The 26,624-nt window shown below is 38.0% G+C and overlaps 1 protein-coding gene across 1 annotated transcript; it reads left to right on the top strand.

Moving 5' to 3' along the window:
• Positions 1 to 221: 221 nt before the first annotated feature.
• On the top strand, positions 222 to 21,599 carry LOC104621587 (serine/threonine-protein kinase SMG1; the record flags this gene model as incomplete). Its single annotated transcript, XM_010288110.1, has 27 exons — positions 222 to 439; positions 639 to 793; positions 1,707 to 1,929; positions 2,919 to 3,165; positions 3,778 to 4,007; positions 4,552 to 4,800; positions 5,200 to 5,338; positions 5,426 to 5,535; positions 6,148 to 6,366; positions 6,792 to 6,982; positions 7,593 to 7,765; positions 8,160 to 8,439; positions 9,074 to 9,346; positions 9,482 to 9,716; positions 11,222 to 11,448; positions 12,661 to 12,811; positions 12,903 to 13,092; positions 13,329 to 13,798; positions 15,361 to 15,498; positions 16,376 to 16,528; positions 16,841 to 17,020; positions 17,242 to 17,469; positions 17,919 to 18,130; positions 18,362 to 18,468; positions 19,221 to 19,400; positions 19,544 to 19,650; positions 20,351 to 21,599. Coding segments are annotated over 27 exons (5,363 nt in total), but the record flags the coding sequence as incomplete, so codon positions are not given.
• Between the last annotated feature and the right edge of the window lie 5,025 nt (positions 21,600 to 26,624).

Below are 26,624 nucleotides of genomic sequence, written 5' to 3'. Positions count from 1 at the left end.
TACAATACTTTCTATCTTAAGAAAGTTTTTATTATGGGACCTCACTGATACCTTTCATTTGATTTACCACTTTGGCAAATAAGTTTTTTCAGTTTTAGCATTGGATACTTGGCCAGTACTTAATGTAATATGGGGACCTGGTGCTAAATGAAGTATTGAGTGATGTATCTTTTAAGGACAGAACTGTGTAGATGGTATTTTAACATCTGTGTTTAATTTAGGGAACAAGCTGCCTTCTGCCATCCCTACTTTGCTAGGTAATATTCAAGGAGAAGAACTGTTGGGTGGTGAATGTGATGGAGGGAGCCCCCCAACTTCACAAGAAAGTAGTAAAGATGACACAAAAGTTGGATTAAATGAAGATCAAGCAATGATGCAAGATTGTTACAGCAAAATTGTGGAGAAACTCTCTGCTGCAAATCCAACAATGGTATTGCAGGTAAATAATCCAAATGTATGTTACTTGCTTTTATTTGAACTACAAAATACACAGTTGTATATCTTATGGTTAGGCCTACTGAAAGTTTGGTGTATCTTTGCTGTTAGGCTGTCATCTTTTTTGTAGTTGTTCATCCACAAGAATAAGTCTTAATACTAGTAGTCTTAAAAGTAAGGTAATCTTAATTTATTTTATACAGGTTCAGATGCTAGTGGCAGAGCTGCGCAGAGTTACAGTTCTTTGGGATGAACTTTGGTTGGGAGTTTTACTGCAGCAGCACATGTATGTCCTCAGAAGGATTCAACAACTGGAAGATGAAGTCAAGAGGGTCCAAAACAACAACACTTTACGGAAGTGTGTCTTTTGTTAAAATTATCACTTGAATTATTCAAAAATGTTTGTTCTTGAGGAAGCATACAGTCAATATGATCAACAGTTGTGTTGCTTCTGAATGTGTACTATCCTAGCTGCTCCTTTGTAAACCAGTGCCCTTATTCAAGAACATTTTGATGCTACAGCTAGTACTGTAATCACATGGGAAACAACAGCAGCCTACCTGTGAATCCATGTTGGGATTTCCTTAGTAATAGTGTGTTAGAACCTAGTGCATATTAAATTGTGGGTTATGAGATCCTATAGTTCTTAATTCAAAGGTCTTTCTTATAAGTCAGCTGAAATGAGAACAAGGATGTTGAAGGATGTAATCTATTTGGAGTAAACAAAATGTCTTATCTGCTTTTGGTTTTCAGTGCTCAGCACGTCTTTCTCTCTCCTGGGTTCTCCTGTGAACAGATTTGTGTAAGAGGAAAGCTATTCACTGGGAACCCGGCTAAGCCTAAGAACACTCATGAATTCTGTAGGCAGGGCTGACATAGAGTGGGAGAACAGCATGATCTGAATCGCGCTCTTCCTCCTCTTTGTAGTGTGGTCGACCCTCAGGAAGTAGTAGTTAGGAGCTCTTTAATAAAAGGAAATAGTTGCATAGGGTGGTTTGAGCCCTCTGAGCTTCTCAGGGTTTCCAGTGGTGAAGAGCCCAGTTCAAATGATCCAGTTAAAAAAAAAAAAAAGTGTGCTTCAGAGGAACATGCATTCAATGTGGAAATGAAATACTCCTTCCTTTTAATACAGTCATCATTAAAGACCTCATTTTAGAGACGTAACCATTTTTGTGAATTCTTAGATGCCTCATTTGCAGTCTTATTTTAATGCTCTGTTTATGAAGTAACTTGGTTTTATGGAGTTAAGAAAAAAATTTTTTTTTTTTTAGAGAAGAGAAGATAGCAATCATGCGTGAAAAGCACACAGCTCTAATGAAGCCCATTGTATTTGCTTTGGAACATGTACGGAGCATCACGGCAGCTCCTGCAGAAACTCCTCATGAGAAGTGGTTTCAGGATAACTATGGAGATGCAATTGAAAATGCTCTAGAGAAACTTAAGAATCCTTTGAATCCTGCTAAGCCTGGCAGCAGCTGGCTCCCATTTAAAGAGGTATTACATGCACAGACTAAGAGTATAATGTGGAGACACTTGACACTCTTGCTGCACCATGTGTTTGACCCTTTCCTTAGCATTCTCTCGCTATTCTCTTGCTGTATCAAAATTGCAGTCTGAAACTGTTTTCTCTGCAATCACCACAGGCATGCTAGATACTAAAGCAAAGTAACTGTTGCCTATGTAACAAGTCTTAACTGACTTATTATTGCATTTCTACCCAATGAAATTTATTTTTTTTCAAATCTTGCATCTTCTGCTCTCTGAGAACCTGCCAGTTTTCGGGGCAGAGGGCTTTAATTTTTTAAATACTGTCTTTCTGAAACTATGCCGTTCGAGTTTAGTGGATTTAAATTCTAACAAGTTGTCACTCTGGTTATCTAAGGATAGGCCTCAGGCTGGGCAGCAACCTTCAAATGATCAGCCCTTCCCAAATATACTCTGTTTTTCAATTATGTGATCTTGTCTTTTTAGATTTGTATGGGTCTGAGGAGAAAAAAAAAATACGTATTTACTTGGATATCCAGAGCCAAACTGGTGGTTTAAAAGTCTTGATAGTCAGAACCTAGGTTTTACACACAAATAGACTTTTTTTTTTGTGGTTCCCCTTCTGCTTTGTAGAAGAAGCAAGCATGCAGATACCTAAACAGGAGGTGGCTGAATGCTGCTGCTTTTGACCACAGCTCAAATATTTATAAATGCAGGAGCAAACCTTCTGAGGAGTTTGATTTGTTGTGACTTCAGTGCTTATCACCAGGCAGGTATATTTGCTGCACAAAGGATGTCTTTTAGGTTTTGTCATCTTCATCCTAAGCTGTAAATGGATTAGTAGGGTGGTAAGGATGAAAGGTAATTTAAGAAAAATGTCCATGCTTTCTGGAAGAAGACTACCATCAAGTCTGTTTTTGTGGGGTTTTTTTTGTTATTTTTTAATGCTAGCTGCTAAGGTGAACCTCAACTTAGAACAAACAATTTCTTTCTAATAGGTTATGCTAAGTTTGCAGCAAAGAGCACAGAAACGGGCTAGTTACCTTTTACGGCTTGAAGAAATCAGTCCTTGGTTGGCTGCCATGATGAACACTGAAATAGCACTTCCTGGAGAAGTATCTACGAGAGACACAGTCACAATTCACAGTGTGGGCAGCACTATCACAATTCTGCCTACCAAAACCAAACCTAAAAAGCTGCTTTTCCTGGGTTCAGATGGGAAGAACTATCCCTACCTGTTCAAAGGTAAGAAATTGAAGTTTTCTCATACAAGTTACTGTCTCTTCTTATGAATCAGACTATACTAAAGTTGAGAAGACACGTGGTTGCAACTTTTGCTTTCTCTGCCTGCATGGTATGGAGAAAGAGTTGTTTGCAGCATCTGCTCCTCCCCACCTCCCACTTCACCATACATTTTTCAAGGATTTTTGCTTTGTGAAGCTGTAAGTCAGGTGTGTTTCAGATCCCTTCTTTATAAGGGTTACATCAGAAACAGTTTTCTACTTGCGTACTGATAGGATTAGCTGGATGCACTCTTCCAGAAGCTTAAGGTAGCGCTCAGAAGAGAACTTCGGAGACTTTATGCCTTCCCCGAAAGCGAAAGATCTGTTTGTTATGTTAGTAACTGTTGTGTGCACTGCTCCCAGAGAGCTGTCATAAATTGATGATTCTAGTAGGTAAATGCTATGTAAACATTTAGGTTTAAGCTGAACAATTCATCCTTAATCTGCATAATTTATAAAGCTGTTCATAGTCTGAAATGAAGCAGGATTTAAAAAAAAGCTGAATTTTGGGCTTTAAAAGAACAATTTTTTTAAATCTAGAAACTAAATTTTAAACAAAATGAATTTATTGCAGGTTTGGAAGACTTGCATCTAGATGAAAGAATCATGCAATTTTTATCAATTGTGAACACAATGTTTGCTACCATTAACCGTCAAGAGACGCCGAGGTTCCACGCGAGGCACTACTCTGTGACACCTCTGGGAACGAGATCAGGCTTGATCCAGTGGGTGGATGGAGCTACACCTTTGTTTGGTCTTTACAAGCGGTGGCAACAGCGAGAAGCTGCTTTACAAGCACAAAAGGTAACAACTATGTTTTATGCCAGCTAGGACAATTCAGAAGGGAAGCACTTATTCTGATTTGTTTTCTGGTTTTCAATAACATAGTCTTAAAGGGATTGTATTTTGTTCATAATCATGCAGAATGGTTCTGTGTATTCATTAGGTCTTGGGATTTCACCAGATGTCAATGAAATTGCATATAGGTGTTTATATTTGTTACACACTGTAATGTATACACTGTTCTGGCATGATAATTCAAGGAGAACTGTTCGTGAACAAATAGTTAACCTTTTAGTTCCACATCTTGTTCTCTCATTCTGATTTCATTTTAAATACAGAGGTTTTTTAATTGACCTTGATAAGAGTAGAGTTAGGCTAAAGCAATGTGGTTTCAGTTTCTTTAGGTTTTCTTAACCATTGAATTTTGAAAGAATTCTCTGAGCTGTAAAAGTCATCCTCAGTAGAGGAGTGTATTTCATATTATTGTCACCAAAACTGAATTTGGGATACTTTTCTGTGGTAATGAGAGTTGCAATATGTAAACCAGCATTTTTACCTCTTCTAGGCTCAGGATTCTTACCAGACTCCTCAGAATCCTGGAATAGTACCTAGACCCAGTGAACTTTACTACAGTAAAATTGGACCCGCTTTAAAGGCAGTTGGGCTTAGTCTTGATGTGTCACGTCGTGACTGGCCCTTGAATGTCATGAGGGCTGTTCTGGAAGAACTGATGGAAGCAACTCCCCCAAATCTCCTAGCCAAGGAGCTCTGGTCATCATGTACTACACCAGATGAATGGTGGAGAGTTACACAGGTGAGTTGTAACAATATATTTTCCCTTTGAAAGGTTATGTTTTCAATGGGATGAGGGGCAACAAATGCCTGGGATGTGTTCAGGCAATGATACTCTTGAGTTAGGTGAGCTAGGACTGCTGAAGTTTCACGTAACAGGAAATGTTAACATTTGGCAGGAAATGATGCAGTTGTACCATGTGGAATAAAAAAATGGGTATACACCTAATAACTCTTCATTATTAAACTAGAATTATCAGCCTAAACAATGAAAACTCTTGTAAGATATCATGAGACGACAAATAGAATACAGCTTGGAATAAGTTGGTTTTGCTTAAAATAATGTTTTAAGATGGTAGTCAGTCCAGTGTGTTGGCAGAGGATTCCCACAAATAATTTTTTCCTGAAACTCTCTTTAAAGTCGTATGCAAGATCCACTGCAGTTATGTCCATGGTTGGCTACATCATTGGTCTTGGAGACAGACATCTGGATAATGTTCTTATAGATATGACTACAGGAGAAGTTGTCCACATAGATTATAATGTTTGCTTTGAAAAAGGTAATTTAAAAAATGCTATATGTTATTCAAATAAAAGGTTTTCCTTCTTGGCGATTAAAAGAAACAACTTAAATTTTTATCTTAAAGGGAAAAGCCTTAGGGTACCAGAGAAGGTTCCGTTCCGGATGACGCACAATATTGAAACAGCACTTGGAGTGACAGGAGTAGAAGGGGTTTTTAGGCTTTCTTGTGAACAGGTAAGCTAGGAAACTTGTAGAAAACTGAGGGCTATCATTTACTAAATACTGTCTTAGAACCTTTATTCTAAACATTCTACTGTTGGTTTACAAAGCCTTTACTCTTTCTGGTGTGATTTTAATTGGACTTATTTTAAATACATCCTATAGTACATATTTAAGAAATACAAAAGTCAGATAAAGGCATATGCAAGTAGTACAGCTACAGTTTGAGGGGGGGACACTCGTAGGTATAGATGTGAAATGTTACCTTTTTCCTGAAGTACTTCTTGTGAGGTTTTTCTTACCCTCCTTCTTCAGGACTTGTCCTTTATACATGACAGACATGCTTTTAAAACAAGAAATGCTCTGAATGAAGGAGAGGTTTCTTCCTCATGTGGCTGCTGTTAGATTACGGAGCTTGTGTGGAAGGCTAGAATGCAACCATTAGTTTTAGTGATGTTACTACAGGCTAGCTGCATTTGTACATACTGTGGTGTTCTTCCTGTGTTTCTGGTGGTTAGGGGTAAGTTAGTTTTCTGTAGCTACTCAAATACAGTATTTTGCATCTAAAATTACACTGTTCTACAAGGATAATGCTAGATCAGAATGAGTGTTTAAAATATGATGCAGGTCCTTCATATTATGCGGCGTGGGAGAGAGACTTTGCTTACATTGCTTGAAGCTTTTGTGTATGATCCTCTGGTGGACTGGACAGCAGGAGGCGAAGCAGGATTTGCTGGAGCTGTCTATGGTGGTGGTGGCCAGCAGGCTGAAAACAAACAAAGCAAGAGAGAAATGGAAAGAGATATTACACGTAGTCTCTTTTCTTCAAGAGTGGCTGAGATAAAGGTGAGTTCACCATAATGATTTTCTGTTTTATAACCAAAGTAGGTCCTATGCTTTCACTTCACTTGTGTGCATTTTGGGGGTAGTGGAGGAGGTGGTAATTTATTAGAAATAGTTGACAAATATTATTGAGTTAAATAGAGTTTGTATGGAGGGAAGTGCTTACATGCAACTTGCAAGTATTTAGTTTTCATTTTCTGTGTGCTTAATTCTAAAAGGTTTTAATGTTTTGCCTGAATCTGGGCTAGAGGAATAAATACAGAGGTCTAGAGAGAAGCCTATATAAAGAATATCCGTTAAGCTTTAGCACTTTTAGCACTGGAGGTAGTCCTAGATGAACATCATTGAAGGATTAAGTGCTGCCATATATTACTTTCTCTTACCTGTTTGAATTAAATCCGGTTCTATAATGTCTGTCTTGGTTGTAGGTTAACTGGTTTAAGAACAGAGACGAAATGCTTGCTGTGCTGCCAAAATTGGACAGTAGTTTAGAAGAGTATCTGAACCTGCAAGAGCAGTTGACAGATGTAGAAAAGCTGCAAGGAAAACTACTGGAGGAGATAGAATTTCTGGAAGGTGCAGAAGGAGCGGATCACCCCTCCCACACGCTTCAGCACAGGTACAGAGGAGCCAGGAATTCTGTCAGGAATCTCGCAGTTCAGTACAGTTGGTGGTTTAGTAACGTACTTACGAGTTAAATGTTAGAAATGTGTATATGAGAGAGATTAACGGCTGGGTAAAAGCTATTCTTACAGTAAGAAAGTCCTTGTATAGAAGAACTATTTGAAACAATTTTCTTACTGCATAATCTTATTTGTCCTATGCCTCGTACTCCATCAATATAACCTGTGCTAGTCCATGTTCTGATTTGATCCTCAAGGCAAGAGACAAAATGTGCTGTATGTGGTGTCCCATCAAATTAATCCATGTAATGCAGCTATTGATAAATAGTATAAAAATCTTTTCATCTAAGTTTCTAATTCCTTAACTTACTTTTCAAGTTTATTTGAAGTTGATAAAAGATTTCAGAATTGCATGAATATGCATATGTATTAAATGTTTTATAGGAAAACAATTAACACAACATTGTTGAAGTTTTATGTAATTGGTAAGAATGTTAATTTTCTTCTCAACAAGGTAGTTTATTGTTCAATATGGTTTTGTATTCAATATAGTTAAGTACTTTTTTCTTTTAGTACTTAATTGGTTCTGTGGCTTCAATAATTCAGGTATTCTGAGCACACACAGTTGCAGTCTCAACAAAGAGCTGTCCAAGAAGCGATCCAGGTGAAGCTGAATGAGTTTGAGCAGTGGATAACACATTACCAAACTGCTTTCAGTAATTTAGAGGCAACGCAGCTTGCAAGTCTTCTTCAAGAAATTAGCACACAAATGGACCTAGGTATAAAACAATATTTGTGCTCTTTTTTTTTAAGTGGTTTGAAAATAACTAGAGTTTAATATCAGGAGGCATTATAAGTATTCTCTGACTTGAAGGCAATGCCCTGTGTATAATAAATTGAAAAGAAAGGAAGTTCTTCAAAGGGTGATTTAGAGCATTTCAAGGTTTCTGTGCCAAGTTGTCTGAAGCAACTTGTCTGTTTTACCCTAGCTGGGCACAAAAGTATTCTCTTATCTTGTGCTCAAAATTCTCAGTGAGAATTCTCCATGCCTCCTTTATCACAAGTAAAAGAATATTTTTGAGAAGATGTTAACACGTTCAGTACCTGCATGCTATAAAATGTGTGTGCTTCAGAGATGAGTAAAGCATAATTTTTAACCATCTTTCTTAAAAGGTCCTCCAAGTTACGTACCAGCAACAGCATTTCTGCAAAATGCAGGCCAGGCACATTTAATCAGTCAGTGTGAACAACTGGAAGGAGAAGTTGGTGCTCTTCTCCAGCAGAGGAGATCTGTTTTACGTGGTTGTCTGGAACAGTTGCACAACTATGCAACAGTAGCTCTTCAGTATCCAAAAGCTGTGTTTCAGAAGCACCGAATAGAGCAATGGAAAACCTGGATGGAAGAACTCATCTGTAACATGACGATAGAGCGTTGTCAGGATATCTTTAGGAAGTAAGTTGACAGAAAAATGGATTGTTTGAAGAACTTAACTTTCAAGCTACTTCAGAATTTACATTTTCTAGTTAAAATAAATACTTTTGTGAAGACCTATCTAATTATAAAGCAAGACAAGATTAAGTTGTAATTCCAGAAGTTTGAAGAATGAAGAACCATGTTTATGGCTTCAGGGTAGTGATATTTAGGGGTTTCAAAAACTTTTAGTATTTAAAAATCACTTAAGTCAACTAAAGCTTTTTTTTTATTATTATTCAAGCCAATTTTTTTTCTTTTTCCTCTAAAGTCAGACTATTTCAGTGTTACTACTGCTTGGCTTACAAGACCTATATTTTATTCAAGCATTTACACTGAAACCTGTTTCTTATTTTCTACCTTCTATTCATTCTTTGCCTCAGGGACTACTGATTGTCGTCTTTTCTTGCAGATAGTTATGAAATATGGTGCATTCTAGGACTTTATGAAAGTGTCATTAGGGTAGCCATCAACTGCTGTGGTATTTCAGAGTTGATACGGAGTAGGTGATGTGGCAAGTGTTCAAATGCAGAGTATTTTTCCTACCCACAGAGCAGAATCCAATTTGCTAGAGCTTGAGAAGGGAGAATTTTGTCATTGTACTTTTGCTTTACAGGTATGAAATGCAATATGCTCCTCAACCACCTCCAAGTATGTGTCAGTTTATAACAGCTACAGAAATGACCCTACAGCGCTATGCAGCAGATATAAATAACAGACTTATCAGGCAGGTGGAGCGTTTGAAACAGGAGGCAGTTACTGTACCTGTTTGTGAAGAGCAGCTGAAAGAAATTGAACGTTGCATAAAAGTTTTCCTTCATGAAAATGGAGAGGAAGGCTCACTGAGCTTAGCGAGCGTTATCATCTCTGCTCTTTGTACACTGACGAGGTGAGTTGCCTCTTGTGACATTTTTTTGTATGTGTTCATGTTTGAGGCAATATAAAAGGAATATTCAAGTGACATAATTACGTGGAGAATGCAATAGCAGGCAGGTTGTCTAACTAAGTGTCGTACTCCATCTAGGCGAAACCTGATGATGGAGGGTGCAGCATCTAGTGCTGGAGAGCAACTGGTTGATTTGACTTCGAGAGATGGAGCCTGGTTCCTGGAGGAGCTTTGCAGCATGAGTGGGAATGTTACATGCCTAGTGCAGTTGCTGAAGCAGTGTCATCTTGTACCCCAGGACTTAGATATTCCTAATCCAATTGAAGCATCAGAAGCTGTTCATTTAGCTAACGGAGTATATATCTCACTTCAGGTGATGCTTGCTTTTATGTTACTTTTTTTTGTTCCTTGCCCCAATCTTATAAGGCTTCAGGTAAGCCATTCTTCCTTAAACAGCTTCTGCCTGAGACAGCTAAATATTTGTTTATGATGCTGCAGAGGTCGGGTTTTTGTTGTTGTTGGACCTTACTCTTGGTTGCTTTATTTGGCTGAGCTGAACAGGTGTTTACTACTGCTATCTACACTTTCATTGGTTGAAAGAAATAATTTTGATTTATACAGGACAAATTGTAAAAATTGCTGTCAAGTAAGTAACGATGAGAAAGAACTTAGTTTCAGATTTATAGACATACTAGCTTCATGTCTTGCTTTCATGTTCTCATTCTGTTGCTGGCAGTCCAGCACAACTTCCAAACCCTTTAATCTCTGCTCTTTCTGTTTTCTGCTCCTGCTAACCTTTACTTATTTTCACCTGAAACAAGTAGTTTGAAACAAATTCTGAAAACCTGTATTACAGGCACCTATCCCCAAGATTGGGAAGGAGAAAAATGCATTTATAATTTTGTGATTTAGAAATGTTTTCACTTTAATAAAACAAACAAAAAAACATTAGTGGCAGCTTGAGTAAAATATCTGCTAAACACTTAGGTGGTTTATAAACCGTGGCTGGTGTAAATAGCTTTTTCAGGCTTTTGATTCCACTGTATTTGAAAAATATTTTCCTACCAACCTGTGTAAGTGCATTGAGATTTTTGTCACTTTGTTTCTTCGCTGTTCAAAGAATTAACATTTCAGAAATTTTTTAGAAATACGCATGCAATTTCATTGCATTGCAGCTAAAATCTTTCACCCACATATGATCGTCCTCCCTGTTAGTTCTTAGGTAAGATGTGTAGCTCACTAAGCAGCCAAGATAACTAATCTTTTTGGTGCGTCTTGTCTCATTTTGGAGGCAGCGCATTGGTTGGTTCCTTCTGTAGCTGCCTTTAGCCTTCTGATGCATTCTGCTTGGGGAAAATTGCTTTATGCCACTTAAGGTGCTCTTTTCTACCTGCATTGATTTTTGTGGCATGAGTGGGACTCTAGCAAAATAATCACTATCTGGCAAGTTTTTGATTCTTTTTCCCTTGCCTAGTCCAAACAGTTTAGCAAATCATAAATTCAGTAAATAATGTACCTCACTCATTTACAGTTGCATAATGGAGAAGAAAAGCTACATAACTTGACAAAACTGATTTGCAAAGTGTGATCTCTGTAACACTAATCCTCTGCTGAGGAATGCTTGGAAGGTATTGCTGCTGATGCTATTGAGGTAGTTGTTACTACATTGTGCAAATGTCGAACCTTTCGGTTTAATGTATTCCTCTTTTTTTAATTTAAATAAATCAGTAGATTTTGACCCTTCACTGATCACCATCATGTTATCTTTTAGATAATGTTTACCATAGGGTGGTGTAATACTAAAAGGAGAAAGATGTTGCATATTACACTTTTTGAGAGGGGAAAATTTCTTATGCCTTCATTTTTACTTCCCAACAGGAATTGAACTCAAACTTCCGACAGATCATTTTTCCTGAAGCGCTTAGGTGCTTAATGAAAGGAGAGTATACTTTAGAAAGTATGCTCCATGAATTGGATAATCTTATTGAACAAACAACTGATGGAGTCCCTTTGCAAACATTGGTTGAATCTCTTCAAGCCTACTTACGAAATGCAGCTATGGGACTAGAGGAAGAAACACATACTCATTACATTGATGTTGCAAGGTAAATAATTTTATTTTAGTTCAATTATGAGAAAGAGAATGAAGACTGCAGAACATTAGTTTGTCTAAATTTTATTATTTGTTTGAAGTACAGCCTTTTCTTGCCCAAGAATACCCTTAAGCAGAGTGCAGTGTCTAAAGTGCACGTTTCCTCTCTGTGTGTGCATTTATCTGCATGCATACGTAGAAGTACAGAGCTGTGGCAATTTACATTTACACCTGCTTAAAGTTGACTTTTGGTAGTCAACTTTTTCCAAAACATGTAGTTGTGATTTTATGTTTGAAGTTAAGGGATGCTACAAATAGGAACTGGTCTATTAGTTTGTGGGAGGAACCTGTGAAAGGGAGAGCTTGTAATCATGGCACTCCTCTCGTCAGGAGCTTTGATGAGCAGCTTTTGCATAATGAATCAGTGACATGATTAAAAAAATGAAAACAAAACACAAAACCCCATCCAAACAAAAAGACTTGTGCATCTTGTAATGTGGGACAGTAACTTTCTGGGGAACTGCTTGGTAAACAACTGAGCCAATTCAAAAGCTTCCTGATGAGCAGAAGTGATCCTGCTGCTTCCCTGGAGCCAGTTATGGTGGCTCCACCAGTGGTACAATGAAGCTTGCTATACCAGTTGAAAACAATTTACATTTTTTTTCCTCTTAAGTTAATTTTCATCCTGGTTTACCCATTGGAAAGCCTGCCCAGCCTGTTAGTTGAGGATCAAAAGTGATATAAGGGAGGGAGAGGATAAGAGCACCATTTCAGGAGCAGCAAGCTGTTAAACCATCTCAGATATAACTTGAGACCTCATCTTCCACCTTTTTACCCCGTACTCCATTCAGTCAATTATATGTGTGTATGTTATAAAATCAGTACTTGGTTTTCAAGAAAGGAAGGGTGATACTTACATCACTTACTATTCATAACTTGCTCATAGGAAGTACAGTCTGTATCCTCTACCTGTATTTTAAGTTAGCTTCGTAGCTGGTCCTTTAATACAATCCCGTCATATATGGCAACCTTAGCTGTTCTTCTGGGACCAGCATTAGGATTTATGCGATAAGCAGCGCGGTATAGGAAGAGACTGCAAAAATTTCACCTTGTTCAAATGCAACTTAATTCCAATCTGCTCTAGCTGTGGGATCAATCAGTTTAAGGAAATCCTATTTATTTTTTGTAGACTAAGCAAAACCATGTACATATTCTTTTTTTCAAGAGTACTTCATGCTCAGTATGGTGAGCTGATTCAGCCAAGAAATGGTTCAGTTGATGAAACTCCCAAAATGTCAGCTGGTCAGATGCTTTTGGTAGCCTTTGATGGAATGTTCGCTCAAGTGGAAACTGCATTTGGTTTATTGATTGAAAAGGTATGGATTTGTTCTTTTCAGAGTACTCTTTGAGTCAGGACCATGAAAGTTTTAGAAAAACAAAACTAATTATTTCCTTTACATTGCTCAGCTAAACAAGATGGAAATACCTGTTGCTTGGCGTAAGATTGACATAATTAGGGAAGCCCGCAGCACCCAAGTTAACTTCTTTGATGACGACAATAATCGGCAAGTTCTAGAGGAAATTTTCTTTCTGAAGAGGCTGCAAACAATTAAAGAATTTTTCAGACTCTGTGGTACCTTTTCTAAAACATTGTCAGGTAAATAAATGTTATCAAATACTCTATATCGCTTTGTCCACTTTTCATGCCGTGTCCTTTTGAGGACACAATGTAAAATGATGGTCACTTTTACTGTAATGTAACCTTTCATATATGGCAAGTATGCTGAAAATAAAAATGAATTTCTGTAGTCTTGCTAGGCTTATAAGTCTGATAATATTTTTCTAGATGCATTAAATGTTTATAACAAAAATACTATTCCTTTCCTTTAAAAGGAATCAGTTCACTTGAAGACCAGAATGCAGTAAATGGACCTGTTCAGATTGTCAATGTGAAAGCCCTTTACAGAAACTCTTGTTTTAGTGAAGACCAAATGGCCAAACCAATCAAGGCCTTTACAGCTGACTTTGTGCGACAGCTTCTAATAGGCCTTCCAAATCAAGCTTTGGGACTGACGTTGTGTAGTTTCATCAGTGCTTTGGGTGTTGATATTATTGCTCAGGTAGAGGCTAAAGACTTTGGAGCAGAAAGCAAAGTTTCTGTGGATGACCTGTGCAAGAAAGCTGTGGAGCATAATATCCAAATTGGCAAGTTCTCGCAGTTGGTCATGAACAGGGCAACAGTGTTAGCTAGTTCATACGATACAGCATGGAAGAAGCACGACCTAGTGCGCAGACTTGAAACCAGTATTTCATCTTGCAAGACCAGTCTTCAGAGAGTGCAGTTGCATATTGCCATGTTCCAGGTAAGACCACACCACATGATAATTCTCTCCAAATTGCATCTGTGGAAGGTGAATGTTAGTTACTGTGTCTGATCACAAGAACTTCATATTTATTGAATGAGCTTTAGAATAATGGACTTGATAGAGTATTTTGGTTTTAAATTATTCTGTAAATTCATAAGGAAAAATGTGTTACAGCTAGCTGCTTCTGAAGACTAGCTACTTCATAAGGTGCAAATGTGGCAATGTGTAAATTCTTTTTTGGGTGAATAGATGTAAATGTCCTGGTTTCGGCTGGGATAGAGTTAATTTTCTTCCTAGTAGCTGGTATAGTGCTGTGTTTTGGATTTAGGATGAGAGTAATGTTGATAACACACTGATGTTTTCAGTTATTGCTAAGTAGTTGTAGAGCTTATGCTCCGTCAAGGACTTTTCAGCTTCCCATGCTCTGCCAGCGGGGAGGTGCACGGGCAGCTGGGAGGGGGCACAGCCAGGACACTGACCCAGCCTGGCCAGAGGCATATTCCCGACCACGAGCCGTCACGCTCAGTGTATAACTGGAGTTGGCCAGTGGGCAGGAATTGCTGCTCAGGGACGGGCTGTCGATCACTGGGTGGTGAGAATTGCTGCATTGTGCATCGCTTGTTTTTGTATATTGCGTTGTTGCTGTTGTTGTTATTTCCTTTTCCTTTGCTGCCCTACTAAGCTGTTTTTCTGTCAACCTGTGAGGTTTTTTCTGACACTCTCCCCCATCACACCTGCGAGGGGGAGGTGAGCAAGCAGCTGCGTGCTGCTTAGTTGCTGGCTGGGGCTAAATCATGACAGTAATATTTTTTTCCAATAACCAGTAAGTCCTTTATTAGAAAAGAAGTCATTCACTGACTTTCTTACTAGCAATGTTGTCCCATTGTCCCCTTTTTTTAAACGAACTATGACTTTAAGGGAGGAGATTGCTTAAAACAGAGGGTATGCGTTGCCAAATGTCATCTTCTACCTTTCCTTCAAAGTTTTAATGCATTAACAGTCTCCTTGCTCTGTTTTCTTCATGGAAAAATATAAATAGCAGCAATAGTATCAATCCTGAAAATGTTCTTCTGAGGCTTTAGATAAATGCCATTGTGTACCTTGAACTGTATGCTGGGATCTAGTTGTAGTATAATTGATCTTCATTTTGTAGGGATTTGTAGGTTAAGGGTAAAGGCTTTCTCCATGTCAGTTAATAAACCACTTCATAGACTGGTAAGCGGGATTGTCTTCATTTTAATGCATCACGAGTGAATTGTTTCTGAATATTGATGGGTTTTCCTTTAGAAATGTGTGTAAGTCATTTCTAATAAATTAATGACTGATTAATGGTATAAATATCCAAGCCAGCAAAACATAGTTTGCAACTACTTATATAATTCAACAGTCTGTAATGATTTAGAACTTCTAAGGGTGCTGGTACCATCTTCTGACACCTAGCCCTTTTAAAATGCCCTTACTTATAAAGTGTACCATAATACTAGAATTGCTGTCTGTGAAGCAGAGTATTTTTTGCTGAGCAATATTGATAATCAAGTGTTCCCATTCTTTTCTTAAAGTGGCAGCATGAAGATCTCCTTATCAGTCGCCCACAAGCTATTTCTGTTACTCCTCCACCTCGTTCTGCAATTTTAGCCAACATGAAGAAAAAACTTCATACGCTCAGTCAGATTGAAGCTTCAATCGCAACAGTTCAGGTACTACTATTTTGGGGGAATTTGTTCAGCAGCGTAATGGCGTGTGACTCTAGCACACAGTGCAAAATTATCTGCCACCTCCCAGATTATGTTCTTCTCTTGCTATCGAAGCACAAATTTAGAGGTATTTTCATTGATCTCTTTCAGCCTGTTTGCTGTGTGCTGTTATATTGTTTGATTTTGCTGTCTCATACAAAATACTCTTCTCTGGATTATCAGTAAATCTGTTTCATGAGCAAAAATAGAAATCTGTGAAAGTACCTTTCCTTCTGCAGGCTGATCATACTCCTGTTCTTTAAGTTTGTCTGACTTCTTAGATCACCCTTACTATCATTTTACTAGCTAAGTGTCAGAAGCTTCCTTTATAGATCTGGGCAGATCAATTATTCTGTGTGTTTAGGTTTTGGTGTGCTGTGGGTAGGCTCAACTTTTTAGACTTTTGGGTATCAGTAATACTGCTTAGTGTCTTGAATTTTAATTTCTTTTTTAGTTGTGAATGTATGTTTTTAATAACTTTCTGAAGATTATTTGTAAAATAATTCAGGGCTCCTATGATTTTCTGTAATTTTTAGTCTAGAAATGTGATTAGTTTTAACTTGGGGTTTTTTGTTTGTTTTTTTGGTGTGTTAAAACTTGGACAGGTTACTTTATTTCTGTGACAATTAAATCGAGTTGTGATGTGTACTGAAAATAAACCTTTAAACAGCATAAGCTAACATTTGTCAATCATGAATACCACAGTTTTATATATATGGGTATAAGAATGTGTCTGCATGTGTTATATAGGCATAGTTTTTCTTAGTTAGGCTTAAGATTATATATGTATCAGTATGCATTATCCATATCTGTGATGGCTTTTTTTTCTTCCCCAATGCAGGAGAAACTAGCAGCACTTGAAGCAAGTATTGAGCAGCGTTTAAAATGGGCAGGAGGTGCTAATCCTGCACTAGCACCAGTCTTGCAAGATTTTGATGCCACTATTGCTGAAAGAAGAAACCTTGTACTGAAAGAAAGTCAAAGAGCCAGTCAGGTACTATGCATAAGTATAGTACTATTGACTTGATAAGCGTGTTAGTTTTTTATTTCCTACTGGAAAATTATGTAGAAAATCTTTCCTCCTCAGCATCTAAAGAACAAATGTAGGTAACCAAACACTTCTGGGTTGAAGTTCTGGTCTAGAGAGTTGCTGCAGGGTTGGATGGCCTTAAAATGATACTGCTACTGTAACAAAGCAGCTTTACTGCTGTATTTAAAATTCCCCCTTCTAAGGGTATGGAACAAATGCAGTTTGAATAATAGGTTAATTGGAATAACTTTTCTCACCCTTGCTTTGATTTTTCAGGTCACTTTCCTCTGCAGTAATATCATTCATTTTGAAAGTTTACGTACTAGAACAGCAGAAGCCTTAAATCTTGATGCTGCATTATTTGAACTTCTCAAACGCTGTCAACAAATGTGCTCATTTGCATCGCAGTTCAACAGTTCAGTCTCTGAACTGGAGCTTCGCCTGCTTCAGAGAGTGGTGAGTAAAGGTCAAAGCAAAATACATAACATTGCAGAATCACTGTAATCATGAGTTCTCAGTTTTGTCTTTCATTCTAAATGAATGTTATGTATACGTTCTAATGGGTTGTGGATTACAGAGTTTATTCCATCAGCTGCTAAACACTTGGCAGTAGCATCTACACAGTAATTGAATTTTATCTCTGGGTACAGATACAAAAATGCTTCTGTTATTTTTAGGGCACTGGTCTTGAACATCCTATTGGCAGCTCTGAATGGCTTCACTCAGCTCACAAGCAGTTGACCCAGGAAATATCTACACAGAGAACAGTACAAGCAGAAAGAGATCAGCAACTAGAAACAGTTTGTGAAACAATTCAGAATCTTGTGGATAGTATTAAAACTGTGCTCACAGGTCATAACAGGCAACTTGGAGATGTCAAACATCTACTGAAAGCTATGGCAAAGGTATGCCTAAAACTTTATTAAATTTATTCCTCAAATCCATGTCAGTATAGTTTAAGAAAAATAACACTTGTAACTGTGCTTTTTAAAGTATCTAGAAACAGTGAAATGTGTTCATGTATGTGGAGTTCAAGACATAAAATTAATTTCACCTCTGAGAATTCATAGAGCTTTATTTCTAGAGTTAGGCTAATCAGGCTTTGGCTGAATTAAACCTTTTCTCTCATTTGGCAGTTGAAATACTTTCTTTGTGTTTACAAATCCTCCATGTTTTTAATCAGTAAAGCATTTGATCTTTTTCAAATCTATTTTCTTGAAATGTAACTACTGAACTTTATGGTTATATGTAGTCAAATGACAAACTGAGGGGCTGAAAAGGCTAAGAAATGTTCAACTTTGTTGTCTTAGCCAAAATACATCAAAGTTAACCTTTTTGCACATCTTTGTTACAGGATGAAGAAGCAGCTTTGGCAGATGGTGAAGATGTTCCCTATGAGAATAGTGTTAGGCAGTTCTTGGGTGAATATAAATCATGGCAAGATAATATTCAGACAGTTTTGTTTACGTTAGTTCAGGTTATGGGTCAAGTCCGCAGCCAGGAACATGTTGAAATGCTGCAGGAAATAACTCCCACTTTGAAAGAACTAAAAACACAGAGCCAAAGGTAAGAACATCACCTTCTCTCGGTTGAAGGTACTTTGCTATCTACTTGTATATAGCAGAAACACAGCATGGGGTACATACATGGTGGTTGTCTTAAAATGCAGAAATTTTTTGGCAAAATTTTGATGTATAACTTGTGTGTTTTCAGGAAGTCAAGTAGTTGCGTGAATATTTATTATGAATGATACATATATAATGAATTTTCAGGAGGCTAATCCATTATGTCTTCTAGTGTCTACAATAATCTAGTGGGTTTTGCATCACCCTTGGTCACGGATACAGCAAATGAATGCTCAAGCCCAACATCAGCTGCTACATATCAGCCAACGTTTGCTGCAGGTAATACTTGAAAAAGTACAAACATTAAAACATCAGGAATTTATATTAGAATACTGATATTATTGATCATAACTTTTATTGTTTGTATTTCAACATTTAATCTCTTAAGATTATAAAAGCCTATAAAATTCAAGTCATTCAGCATACAATACTGAATGACTGCTTGATTGTAGCCTTTCAGGTCTGTATTTACTCCACAAAGCCTAGAATACATGGAACGCATTGTTGTGTATATTGACTCAACTGTAATTTCTGTTGAAATTAGTATTAAAATTTATGGAATTAATTCTGAAACCCTATAAATGCATTCATGCTTGCAAAATTTTCATTACTTTACAGTTAAAAACATTAATAAGGTTTCTCATGAGCATGGATTCCCTTCTACTTAAAGGATTATTCTACTCTCAGTATTTGGACTAAGTGCAGGTTCCTGATTTCTCGCAAGAACAAGAATTGCATTTTATAACTGCCACACAAAATGATAGAATTAGAGGTTAAGAGAGCCCATAAAAATTTGCTTAATGTAAATAAATGTTTTGCAATGGAACAAAACCTCTTGTTTATGAAGTGAAAGACATTAGAAAACAAAGATTGAAGAGAGAAGAATGGGTGCAGGGTTTAAAATACAAGTTTAAAATGCATTTGTACTGAAGTCCTGATAGCTCCATTTGATACACCTTTAATGGTGCTTTTTCTTGCATCTATAATATGTTACTTTGAATACTTTAAGCACTTTAAAACTTTCTTTACAGCTGTACGTAGCAATACAGGGCAGAAAACTCAGCCAGAGGTGATGTCGCAGAATGCAAGAAAGCTAATTCAGAAAAATCTTGCCACATCAGCAGATACTCCTCCAAGCACAGTCCCAGGAACTGGCAAAAGTGTTGTCTGTAGTCCCAAAAAGACAGCCAGGGACCCTAAAACAGGAAAAGGTAAATACAGGGCTTAAACAAACAAACAAAACCCCCGAACAACCCAAAACCCCACCACTAGCAAGAACAAAAAAACCAAAAACACCTCAGTGGGTTTCTGTGCAGGAATGTAAAATTGAATTAATTTTATTTTGTACCTTTAGCCGTGCAGGAAAGGAATTCATATGCAGTTAGCGTGTGGAAGCGGGTCAAAGCCAAGTTAGAGGGCAGAGATGTGGATCCCAACAGGAGAATGTCTGTTGCTGAACAGGTGAGTTAAAAATAATAAAGTTCCAGTGCCAGTCCCTGCTTTAAATCAGTCCCTGCTTTAAATATTTGGTAGTAAGCCCATGTGTATGCATGCAGAAGTATGCCATAAAGACTAAAATCCTATTGTGAATTGAGTTCCCTTTTGAGATGTGTGATTTATATTACAACACAAATCAAGGTATGCTGCTGCCTTGTATTGCTGCATTTGTTTTTTAATCAAATGCTTTTGTTTCCTGTATCATAGACTTATACAAACTCATGAATCAGATAAAATTGACTTTTGTATATCAGTAAGCTAACATCTGTTATACAGCTGTTGATACCCAGGGGGAACATGAGACCTGTACATCTGTCCAAAGGACAGAACTTGTCTGTGTGTACCGGCATAACATAACCATGCTCCTGTCTCTGGGAAGTTGAGTCAGTGAACCCAGATATTGATATAAACTGGGGAATTTTCCAGACAGGGGCTATGAATGAGATGATGTGTGGTTTTTGTGGGTTTTTTTTTTTATTGCTCCTCCAGTACAAATTCCTATTTCTTATGTGGACTACACAAAGTTATGTAAGATTAAGGTTACAGTTACTATAGGCTTTTTTCACTGAAATTTGCAGGTGACATTCAGCAGTAAGTTTTAAGATTACTTAACCACTCTAAAAATCTACCTTATTTTTAATTACTTGTTTGACCTTTTTAATAGGTTGACTTTGTGATTAAGGAAGCAACTAATCTAGATAACTTGGCTCAGCTGTATGAAGGTTGGACTGCCTGGGTATGAGTAGGGAGAAAGCAGATCAGTCTGGTTCAGTGAGGTCAGACATCCACCAGAATCAACTCGGCCTCAGGCATCCATAGCCGCACCACAGTCGGTGATGATGCATACTGGGGCTTAATCTGAGGAAACCTAGGAAATCTCGGTGCACTGGGAAGTGAATCCTGCAGGATAGCACTCAGGGATACGCTAAACACAATGGTCTGCAACCCCCACGGTCAAGGGTGAAAGCTCACCGCTTGGACAACACGGTTTGTCTTTCTGCTATGGAAGAACTGCAAACGTGTCCGGGGGTTAGCTGCAGAAAGAAATCGGGATGCTACAAACCGCAGAGTGATTTGGAACTCAATTCCACCTGACCCTGTGAACAATTCAGGAAACACCGAACCCTGTTCAAAGAAAAACAGAAAAAATGGGGCCGTGAAGAAATCACAGCAAGGGAAGATTTGATGCATTCAGATTCTTGTTACTCTTGTTGCGTGGCAACAGTGCTGGTTGAGTTGACCAGTTAGTACGGAAAAAGGCTACAAAATGTGAACTTCAGAAATGGACTGAAACCGAAGAGCTGTACATCAGATATACGCTGCATTGGAAGAACTTCTGAGATAGAAGAAAAAGCCTTTGTTATCTCCTCCCTTTCCTCTTTCCTTTCTCTCCTCCCTCCCAGCCTCTCCTTGCATACACCCCTCTTGGCTTATTCTTGTAGGTTAGGCGTACTTCCAATATACTTTTTGTTTCAATCCTTTTACTTCACAGTTTAGTCAAATTAACAACTTAAATTTTGTTTGGTAAACAAATTTTCCAAAAGCACTGAAAATATAGAACATCAATGATTACTTATGAGTTGGAAGGTCAAACACAAAGTGTAATTTTGGTTATTTTAAAGTCATTTCTGTGATTCTATTATGTACAGTTTCTCAAAATTGTCACTGTGCATTTAAAAGTAATGAATCCTACAGACATTTGATTTAATGTGCACTTCCCTCTGCTTGCAGTGTACACTTTTTTGTAATTCAAATTGTCCCTCCAATCTCATTCTACTGTGATTGCTGTAGTTTCTTTCGTACAACGTAGCTAATCCAATGTAATCTTTACCTTTTTAAAAACCAGGATAGAGTATCTAGTAGAGTTTTACATTGTTGATGACAGATAAACAATAAAGTGATGTTCTGGTGGAGGTAGAGTGATACGCTTTTTACTTCACTTTCCTAATACTTTTAGTTTACACTTGTAAATTATAGTGCTTCAGTTCACAGGGGTATGCATATAATCCAAGAAATGAAGGATTCTCCAATTTTTGTTCAACTAGATCTGTAAAGATTTCTGCAAAGTAATTTTCCTTTGCCATATTACTTCTATAGATGGTTGATCAATAATGCATCCAATAGTGAGTCTTCCACCAGGGTTTTTTGTTTTTTTTAATCAATTCTGCACTCAAAGTGTGATTATGGTCAGAACAGTCTCTCTAAAAATGGCATCTTCTTATTTAGATCAATGTCCTGCTTGTCTGTCAGTTGTCTAAGACTTCTTGCTTCCTTTTTAAAGTAGCAATGCCTTTAGGAAAAGGCAACTTCCTTTCTTAGAGCAAATAAACCTAACACAATTCAGTTACAACTACAGAATCTTACAGGTGCTGATAGCTAAAGCAGAAATGCACACTGGCATTCTCAACCCAAATAAATTTGTGTAGCTATGTATTGAAAGTTTCTCTTTGTAAACTTGGTGAATTCATTACGCACAGTTGCTGAAAAATGATAGACATGGGAAGATCCTTTATGCCATTCTACTCACTTTTCAGAGTCAAAACACACTTGAAATACAGCATATTTTCAATCAAAATTTAAGTACTAAAGGATTTGAGCCAAGCTCACTACTGGCATAAAATTTATTTAATTGAATGGATTTGCAGCAGTTCATCTGAGTAAAAAGCTTGGCTAGTAATTTTCAGATAACATAAATTAACACCAAGCATAAGTAATAGACAAACTTGTATTATTTTCAGTATTTGCACTATGCTAACTGCTCTGCCTCCTCAGTAGGTCTTAGAATTCACTTTCTCCTCTTGTTGCCAATTTTTTGTGGACATGCACTTTGAAGTGTAAGAATTTTCAACAGACGCACGGCCTTTTTTGCATTCTGATTGCCTGATTAACTCTAGGGAAGTCACAGGCTTTATATCATAACGATGCCCGATGCCTGTGCAAATGCATTCCACTGCCATTGCTTCCTGAACCCTCTGCCACGCCATGCATTGCAAGAAAGAAGGTGTTCGAATGTTGCAGTGAAGAACATCCATATGCAGAACAAGACACTTTTTACTGTTGGTCCTTTTTATTTTTCTCCAGTTAAAAAATAACCTTACAAACAATCTGTTTGGAGTACCCTAGTAACAGGAGTGTATTATACATGCTGTTTTATTTCTTGGAAGCTGGGGGGAAGGGAGGGGTAATGCACTCACCTGTGGCTCATGTATTATACCTCTGCTATCCAGAAATGAAACACTTGTGTGGAGATGGGTTCTTACTGAGTAATTTAATAAAGTTTAAAAAAAAAATGTATTCATAATTTCCTTGTATGCAAAACTACTTGTGGTTGTGAAAATTACGGGAGAGAATAAAGTGCCTAATACAAACAAATAAAAACCAAATCCCTAATTAGAGCAGGATTCTACAGAGACTTAAGTTTGTGTAACTGATGTTGAGGAGACAGCTCACATGCTTAGGAGTTGCTGGGACTGCCAGCTTTTGTGTGCTGGCACATTTTTCTTGGTAAATGTTGACAATATGGCAAATTGGTACCGTCTTGGTTAAACCTAAAATGCAGATTCTGTGTCTGCTTCTTGCATATTAAATAAGAGTGCACTAGTTACGTTGTCTTTTAAAAGATAATCTGTTTCTCAAAGACATTTAAGTTTACTTCATTTTTTCAGTAGAACTGAGCCATTTACTTTTTTCCTGCAGTAAAACAGACCTAGAATAATGCAAATCTAGAATAAAATCTTTGTAAATACATAGAAACCAGCTGAAGCTACGGAAGTCAAATGGTTCAGCTGATGGCAATTTTTTGCATGATGCTCACCTGCAGTAAACCAAGGCACCATGCTGTAAAATAATTTCTTGTAGTCAAATTCAAAGTATGCTCATCAGTTTCAAGTCATTATCCCCCCCAATTATATAGGCTAGTGGTTGAAGATGCTCTTAACCCTTTAAAAATCCAGTTACTAGTTTGCCCCTCTTCCTGCTCCCTTTCCGTAAAGCCAGGATGTGAGCACTGCTCTACTAAATGCTCTACTGGAGTGTGTTGAACAAACTGGAGTCGTTTGTGGTGTCTGAGATTATTTTGGTGGAATAATGGTGGTGGCAAGTTAATGTAACTGAAATTGTAAGAGATGCGTACAGTTAAATTATTTTGGTACTTCGCAGGGACTTCATGGTCTCTTTCTTTTGCAACAATTAGTTATGCCTTCAGTGATTAGTCTGTTTAAATAGTAATATATTTTGTCTGCAATTTTTCAAGTATCTGTAAAAGACTCAAGTCTCCCATATGAATCAGACATAAATCAGAGGGAAGGAGCTAGTTTTCCAAGGAGAAATGAATGAGACTTCTATAAAAGCACTGGCAACACTTAATGCTAGCGCGAGGTTACCTTGTGTGGGAAAGGAGGATGTTTCACCGCACTAACTCCATCATGGGAACTGCAGCAGCCATCAGCCCCAGCCCTGTGACACCACGTAGTGCTGTCCGCTCTCTGATAAACTGATCAAATATTTATCCTCTTAACTGCATTGTGATACCTGAATGAAAAGCACTGTATAAAAATACAACTTCAGAAATACTGGAGGGGATTGGAGAGGGTAAAGCTCCATTTTTCTGTAGTCCTTAAGGTTAATTTGCTTCACTTACTCATCAGTGTTCTGTGCCTAGTACATTTGGCCATTCTGTTTTAGCACGCTCAAGTACTTCAAGGATTTCTTTGCTTTTTTTTTTTCCCCTCCTTTCTTTTTTTGCAAGCTTTCCCTAAAATTAGCAGGCACTCCCCTTTATGCACTAAAGAATTGGACTAGGAAAAAAGTTTCAGAGAACACCTGCCATCCATCTTCTGCTTTTGTAACACAATACCAAATTATTACATGCATGTATTTTTTTCCTTCAGTGGAAAACAGTTATTCCTGAGTATCCTTTTAACATTTTAGTTAAAGAATTTCATTGAAAATATAGATATTACATAAAACTGCCATTGTATATACTGAAATGCATAGCTGACTAGAGCAATTTTGCCATTCATCAGACTAATTTTTTATTAATAGCAGAAGAAAAAAGCTTGAGATTCATTAATTATATTAGATATGATGAATGGGTGGAGGCTTGACGTGTAAAGTTTGTGTCTATGTCTGTTCTACGTGCACAGAGCAATTAAACTGTGCCTTTAGAAGGTGCTTTGGAGTTAGCTTGGCGTTTAATTTTCTGTATATCTGCTAAGAGAGAATCTCAGCATAGGAGGAATGCAACGCATTGCAGGCTGATCTGTGTCACACATTGGCTTTCTGTAATGTATGGGAGGTGATGAATAGGTTTTCCACACTCTGAGCTACCGCTGTTACCATTCTCTGCCTTCTACATTAGCATTCTGATTTTAACAACCGAGTTTATAAACCTATACACGTGTATGTATACACACACCCATCTTTTTTTCTTTTTATATCGTGCTTCAAAGGGCCTGGCTGCTCAGGGAGGAGGGTGTTGGGTAGTGTGGCAGGGCCCCACGTGTCATCATCTCTGCAGTGCGATGGCCCATCTCTGATGTTTCCAGGTGGTGAGGGCATCCCACAAGGATCGCTTTTCCCTCTGCCTCTCTGAGTTACGGAGAAATGCTTAAACAAGGGAACTGCACCTCTGGGGGGCCTCTAGGATGGGAGACTGCAACGGTAGACTGACTTGAGAGCTGGCATTTGAAAGACTAGCTGGAAGATAATGAATCTGGCAGTGGTTGGAGATGATGGAAATATCTGCTTTTTTCAGTAGTAAGTGCTTGTGTTTTTGTGGTGAGAAGCATACAAATGGATGAAACCAGGAGCTGGCTGCCTGTATTGAATAGCCAGAGAGGTGGTTTCTGCAGGATGCTGCACCTACTTCCAGGAACAGCAATGCATCATGCTTCTGCATGTGTCCATACCTCCTCAAAAGACTAATCAGAATTATTCCTGGCATCGCTTCCTTATGAAATCAGCTTTTGTTTGAGCTTTGCTGTGGTGCAATTATGGATTTTGAGGGTGGATGCCATCATTTTTAAGTGCAAAATGGTACACAAAAATAGTTTTAGTTTTTAGCAACATATAAATAAACTTGAAAGTTGTTCAGTAAAGTATCTATTCTCTACATACAATCTTGAATGAGTCTGAAAAGCACCCTGTAAAGGATCACACAATTCACTACAGACATGTCTTTGCTTTTACACTGTCATCCTTAGTCCTCTTTTTCCTCTCCATCAAGATGGTGATGGAGTTTTGTGCCAGAAATGATGTTTTCTTTGCCTTCATTTTGGAATTGCATTATTGTGATTAAGCTCGTGTGACAAACATTTAGGAAGTCAAGTCAGAAAAATACTTATATCCTATCGCTTTTCTCCTGTGTTTATTCCAAAGCTGCTACAGCTTCTGAAAAAAATAAAGCAAGTAGTTGGACTGATGGTAGTTATCAGAGGTAGATCAGGCAGTGGTGGTGTTCAGAGCTGGAGACCCTTCCTGTGAAGCTAGGAGCTGTTCCATCAGTTTCCTGTGCGGTAATGGAAAATGCTGTACCCGTGGATCCAGCTGTCTACAGCTGGAGCCCTGGCTGCTTCCCGTGGCTCACGTGTAATAAATAAATACCTGTGCTGGAAAAACAGCAAAAGTCTAAGTCAAAGAAAGTTTGTTGGTGAGTGCCTCCGGTGCCACGTCATTTCAGCAATAATGGGCTTTATTAGCCTTGGAACTTTCTCCAGCAGAAGGCCCTGTCTAGTTTGTAGGACAGAGACACGCATGATGTACGTCAAGAAAAGGTAACTTTTTTTAGACAACACATAATCTTTTACTTATTTGCCTCCTAATAATCACACGTTCAGGTTATACGGGTCAGGCTTTTTAAAATAAAACCTTTATCCTTGAAAGTCAAAGTCCGGGTGGGGAGGTGACTGGGTTATCACTCCTGTGCCAACGGCTGGGTT

Source organism: Phaethon lepturus, unplaced genomic scaffold (genome assembly GCF_000687285.1).
Source record: "Phaethon lepturus isolate BGI_N335 unplaced genomic scaffold, ASM68728v1 scaffold11735, whole genome shotgun sequence".
NCBI classification, from domain to species: domain Eukaryota; kingdom Metazoa; phylum Chordata; class Aves; order Phaethontiformes; family Phaethontidae; genus Phaethon; species Phaethon lepturus.
The sequence above is the reverse complement of the archived record's forward strand: the minus strand, read 5'-3'. Positions and strand labels throughout refer to the sequence as shown.